The 6454-nt window shown below is 39.4% G+C and overlaps 1 protein-coding gene across 4 annotated transcripts in view; it reads right to left on the bottom strand.

Annotated features, from left to right (window-relative positions):
- Positions 1-2528: 2528 nt before the first annotated feature.
- The window catches only part of LOC129709537 (A-kinase anchor protein 9-like), a 200255-nt gene continuing 196329 nt past the window's right edge, over positions 2529-6454 (bottom strand). For all 4 annotated transcript variants that reach the window (XM_055656004.1, XM_055656013.1, XM_055656019.1 and 1 more), the window contains 3 exons: positions 5394-5550; positions 4764-4903; positions 2529-3048 (listed from right to left, as the gene is read on the bottom strand). In XM_055656004.1, the coding sequence (XP_055511979.1) occupies positions 3005-3048; positions 4764-4903; positions 5394-5550 (341 nt within the window). In that variant the 3' untranslated portion in view covers positions 2529-3004. The remainder of the gene's footprint in view (positions 3049-4763; positions 4904-5393; positions 5551-6454) is intronic.

Raw genomic sequence — 6454 nt, 5'->3', positions numbered from 1 at the left:
TCCACAAATTCAACCAGTAAGTGTGAGCTGAAGCCTGAGGAGAAGAGTGATTCCTAGTTCAAAGTGCAGAAAAGCTTTTGATCTTACTGAAGAGAATGTGGCAATATAAATGAAACCTATCAAACTACTGAACAATCCAACTAATAAAAAATCTGATGCTCGAGTTCTTTAGTTATTGATCAGGAAACCACGCTGAGGCTGTTGAGATGTTTTGAAAAGATTTGTAGAAAATGATCATTTCTGGATATTTAGAGTTTATCTTATTCCGTCACCATGGCCCCTAAACTGCAGCCCAAAAGGGGAAAACACACGAACTTTATGCATCCCAAAAAAAATGCCAGCATGCCATGACTACTCTGCAGAATGAAGACATATTGACCATAACAACCTGAATTTGCATACCATGGTTAACATTTCAAAATGTCTCAAGTGTTTTACTCAAGTCTCAAGTGTCCCACTTACGCGACTGCCGGCACCCGCCATAGGTCGCCGAATATTTTCAACATGTTGAAAATTCAGCGCCGACCAGAAAGACGCTACGACTCTTTGGGTGACTTGGAGACCTCTCACGACCATACAGGCGACCCCTGGTGACATGTCGCGGGGTGTCACCAGGGGTCACCCGTAGCGTCTTTCTGGTCGATACTGAATTTTCAATGTGTTGAAAATTTTCGGCGACCTATGACGGGTGCCGGCATTTGCCAAAAAGGTCACGCAAGTGGGACAGGCCCTTAAGTTATTTAACAATTGACATCATAACGGGTAAACTAATTCTTGGTCAAATTAGTAGTCTTTAAGCATCGGCATCTAAACTAGAATGGAACCAGATTAGCTGACAGCCATCGGTTATCAGGAGGGAGACTGAGGTTCAGAGAGTTACACTTGTTGATTCTATGTTATAGTACTTCAAATATGAATGTTTGCAGAATATAACTTGCTTCGCTAAAAAGGCCTCGACATCCAATTATGAAAACATTCACACAGCCGGAATTAGCTAGACCTAAAATACTGAAAATCATCGGCTAGATGAGGCAAGGCATTCAACCTCTGCAGCATACTGCATGTACAAAATCAACATCTCAATGTAAATAATGAATATTGGAATTACACCATTCTTTTCCTAAGCAGTTTATTGAGGATAACAGTGTATTGGATTTTCCTAAACAATATACTAAGTAGTTAAATACTCAGAACACCAATTAGTGATGCAATAAAATGCTACTTTGAGTGATTGATAAAGGGACACCAATTTGGTGAACCATTATCATGGATTCTTAATCATTACTTTTTAAACTCTGTTTTTAATCACATCTTTCACAACTTGATTAATCTGAACGTACTTTGCAAGAAATCAAATGAAGTAGGAACTCAGATTCTTGGAAAGGACAAACTGTTCTTTTGTTTGGTTCTAAATGCTATGACATTGTATGTCAACCATCGGGTGTGACAGCCTCGCCAGCAGCTGTTCGTCCTTTCACCCTCTTTGTTATTCGTGTCAAAAAGTATGTTCTAAAGGTTTCTTACTTTATTTTATGTGGGAGTGGTGGGGAATAGGGGGAAACCGTTTCCCAGTCACTTACCTGGACAGATATGCGTCTTTTCTCCGAGTTGCATCTTCGCGCCCCCCCCTCCCCCTCGCGGCCTACGAACTGGATTGGCGTGGCCTTTCTTGCAGGAGACCAGCCAGAGTTTCAGCAGCGGGCGCAGCACTGAATTCCATCACGGAGCGGGACAATCCCTTGCCGGGGATCGCCTGTGTTGAGGCTCCATAGTGTTGGGCCTGCTGACTTTTAACATCGTGGAGCTGTGGTTTGTGGAGCTTCTAGCCACGGACGGTGCTGACTTTAACATCATGGAGTCCTGGGATCCCTTGCCGGGGGTCGCCAGTGTTGGAGCTCCACCCAGCTCAGCCTGTGGACTTCGGAAGCCGCGGTCTCCGGTAGGAAGCGGCCGATTCAGAAACTCCAAGCCACTGAGTGTGTTCTTCCATTCCGACGCCGGAGTTTTGATCATCCCGGCGAGAGGGCCTGAACATTGGCCCGCCCGTAGCGGCGACTGCGGAGAGCTCAAAGGCCCCGACCACGGGTGAACAAAGAGGAAGATGACTGAACTTTATTGCCTTCCCTCACAGTGGGAAACATTGATTCCGCTGTGTGGGCATGTTCATGTTAAATTCTATTGTGTTTGTGTTCTTTTTATTTGTATGGCTGTATGGCAACTCAAATCTCACTGTACCAATTGGTGCACGTGACAATAAATGTGACTTGAACTTGTTATAACACAGCTGCAGATATAAACTGGGTTTTCCATTTACTTCCACCCCAAGATTATTTAAAAACACCTTTTGGATAATCTTTATGGAGTCATATCTAGTTAAAGTTTAATTTTAATTTCCAAGAGTTAGAGATAAAATGGCCCTTCCAAAGATAAAGGGTGAACGCCACAAAGTTCAGATTCTATAGGCAGTCTAGAATTTCTCACCATTGTAATCAGCTTCTCTCAGGGAAAAATTGCAAATTTAACAAGTCTTAATTTAAATTCCTGTTTATTCCAATGCTTTGACAAAATACCCATATAATTCAAAACCTCTACCATTACAAAAATAATTCCTCTACAAACTGTACTCGCTGTCCATAATGCCAAAGCTATCATGGACCTTGTAGTGTAACCACAGCAGCCAGCAGAAAGACTGCAGTGCATTTGGAATCATTTAATAAACTTTTTTTTTCCTTCTACCCTTTAAATAAACAGCATTAAGTTACAATCATGTTTAAATTAGCAATCCACAAATATACAGTTAAATTATTTAGACAGATTGCATTCTGCACATTGGAAGCTTAAACTTATATAAAGGATAAAATACATTTAGACTTGCAGGCAAGACATTTTCATTATCCAATCCACTAAACTCCCACAATATACATAAAACAATAAAGAACAAAAAAATATTCAAAGCACAGCTTCAAAGGCAATCCGTTTCAGGTCAAGCTCAGTTTCCAAGGCATTATCTTCTAGTCCCATAGTGCATCTGAGCATAAGACGCTGAACCTACATAATTGTAAAGAAAAACAAATTGACGAAAACCCATAAGTGCTTCATTAACAAATAATTCACTCCAGAAAGAATGGTATAATTAAGACTTTTCAAAAGTTTTACTTTGCAAGCAAAGACTGAGGGTTCATGCAGATTGAAAAAATAAAATGTAACACTTTCTCAATGGAACTAACTGAATAAAATGACACCTATAAGGAATGACAAAAACTAGTCTCTAATACAACATTCATCATCTGGATGAATCACATTGGTCTTTGATTTAGAATACCGTGAACATTCAAAATCAAGCAAGATTCTCTGCAAGCACCAGAATAGCATTTGTCAATGTCTGGCAAATCTTTGATCATATATTTAGAATAAAGCATTACAGCACAGGAACAGGCCCTTTGGATCACAATGTCCATGGCAAACATGGCACCAAGTGGCTGGCACGGACACTTTAATAACTGGCACTGGCCACTCAAATCAGCTGCCCCGGACATTTTTATGATTGGTTTATTGTATTTTAACTATTTATTTATACTGTTCCATCAGGGACTGGATTGTTTTGAGTGTTATGTGTGAAACGTTTTAAATTTCATGTGCGATGCTCCGCTATTCCCTGGGAAACGTCTTTTCATTTTGCACTGTACAACTGTTGCTTGCAAGATGACAATAAAGGTTGATTGATTGATTGATAAAATTAAAGCAAGTTAAACTAATCTCAGCCCACACATGATCCATATTCCTCCATTCGCAGCACCTCCTTGTGCCGATTTAAAAACCCCTACCACCATGCCTCCACCACCAGCCAGCACAGTGCATTCCAGACATCCACCACTCTAAAGAAACTTGCTCCATACATCTATACACTTTGCCCCTTCTCGACTTAATGGAAAATTACCAAGTATTTGCACACAATCTAAACACAGGAAACTACAAATAATAACTTGAATGTACAGATATGTAGCCTATTGATTCCTATCAATTGCATGAATAAAAAGGGTAACTGAGATGCTTTTTGCATATCTCACGTTAATTCAACAACTGACAAGACTTTCTTTACCACAATGCCTCACGAAAATGATATGGGACAGACTTGCTAATTCTCCTTGAAAGCTTTTTTCCCCCCCATCTGATAGGAGGGCAGTTGGATTGCCAGCCATAGTCTTGGCTTTATAGAAGCTCGTTTCTTAACTTTCTAGGGAAATGGCAGGTTAAAAAAATCTACAACCATGCATGCCCAAAAGTTGTTAATGGCTGAGGGGATAATACTCCAGTGAAATGTCGTCACTGATTATTTAAATCACAATCTCCAAACCATCACATCTAAACAATTTCTATGAAAACTGTTACTTTTAGCTATTCAAATTTCCCACCCTCCTGGCCCATGACCTAAAAATGCCAGGTGTCATACTATCTGTGGTATAGTGTAGAGGGAGGTGGCCTTCCATCCCATCAGATCCATGCTGACTGATGATGGAGCAACGCCATCCATCAGCCCGATTCCCTTTCCCTTCTTCCGTGGAAGCTCACGATTCATTCTTTTTCATGAACCCTCTGCTTCCATTTTAATCATTTACCACTAATTCACACCTGGGGGTAATTTACAGTAGTCAATTAACACAGCACGTGGCTTTTGAGGTTTTGGGAAGAGATGATTCATAGCTCCACAAGGTAGGTTAAAAAAACTTCCTTAAGTTATCCACTATCCACTTAACACATGTTACCTGACTGCACAGTCCCCAGTCGTCGCTGCAGTGATTCCAGTCTGTTAATGTAATCTGTTAAAGCTCTGTCAGGGTCGTAGGTTTGGAGGTGTGAGGCAGCTATAGAACCCGAATTAGAATCAGGTAGGCTGGATTGATACCTAGAAGATAAAAGACAGACCAAATAAATAAATGTATTTTGACAATTAACATTTGCCCGAGCTAGTGGTTATCTGCTGAAAATTTGACAATTTTAGACAAACAGTTTGTACAAAATAATATACAAAAGATCAGGACGTGCAACAAATACTAAATATATAACATACATATAACATTGTTCATTGAATTGTACCTTGATTAATAACTGGATAGTAATATAAAAAGTAGTAAACATACATTACAGTAATTAATTTTCAAATATAGACATTGATATCTATATTTAGACTCTGCTTTTCCATGAAAGTTTTGCTTTTCTCACGGGCACAGTTATTCTAAACAACACGTAAGCCTTAAAATAATGTTACAAATTCATCAAGTTTCAGTAATAACAGACCACATTTGTTTTTTAAACAGATACATCTCTCCCAAAAAACTTGCTGTATTCATTAAAATGTTGCACATTATATTGATTATATTATGCTGAAAAGTCACCTGGGTTGAGTGTTTGTGGCTGATCTGGGGGATTCTTGACCAGACCTTTGTCTACTTGTGCAGTGTCTACGATCTCCAAATAATTCTCTGGACAAAGATGACTCCAAAGATAAGGTCCCAGAATGCAGAAAAGGGGAATCCATTCTTAGTTCATTAGCTAGATTTTAAAGATAAAATGAATGCATGAGTTCAAATGAGTTATTTACGACACAATTACAAATGATAATTGCCCCAAAGTGCAAGAATTAATCAGATGGCTTATTGCAAAGGAGAAACAATTACCCTATGTATGTTAACTAAAGACCAATATACTTTATGGTAGTTCCTTAGATCTACTGGCACAACCTACAAGCCTTTCAACCAGTGCTGAGAGAAGGGAGATAAATTGTAAGGGAAAGATAAATTATGTCTTAAATTTCAATGACAGTAACTATATTTTAAGAATAGTCAATTTTATTCGTCACATACACATATAAGTGCAGTGAAATGAATCTGCCAGCAGCGGTACAATTGAAAAAGAACACACAAGACACAATAAGATTTAACACAAACATCCACCAGCATTCCTCACTGTGGTGGAAGGCACAAAGTTCAGTCAGTGGTTGCATTGTTCACCCGTGGTTGGGGCCATAAACTGATCGAAAGCACTTTAACAATTAAATCTTCCTCTGTGTAGCCTTACAACTGTTGTCAAGCTATTCCAGTTGAAAGTATCATGGAGCTCAACACCAATACCAGAAACTCAAATCCACTTATTTTGTGGCCATCTCTTTCAATCTTGCTGTACAAATTCAAGTTGCCAAAACCAAAACATACAGTAATCTTATATTACGGAGACACTTCATTTATCCAACATACTCAGGGCTCTGGTGATGACCCACCAACAGATTTTTCCAGGCTACTGGATGCCTTTTTATCATTACTAATACCCTAACCGATCACTTTCAATGAGTCTGGTGAGTGAATGGAGATTGTGAGACATGAGAAGCGGACAGAGAGTGTGGCAAACATCAACTGATAAGGCAGATGCCAAATCATTGGTGTTTCTGAATGGTTGTGTA

This window comes from Leucoraja erinacea, chromosome 2 (assembly GCF_028641065.1).
Source record: "Leucoraja erinacea ecotype New England chromosome 2, Leri_hhj_1, whole genome shotgun sequence".
NCBI lineage: Eukaryota > Metazoa > Chordata > Chondrichthyes > Rajiformes > Rajidae > Leucoraja > Leucoraja erinaceus.
The sequence above is the reverse complement of the archived record's forward strand: the minus strand, read 5'-3'. Positions and strand labels throughout refer to the sequence as shown.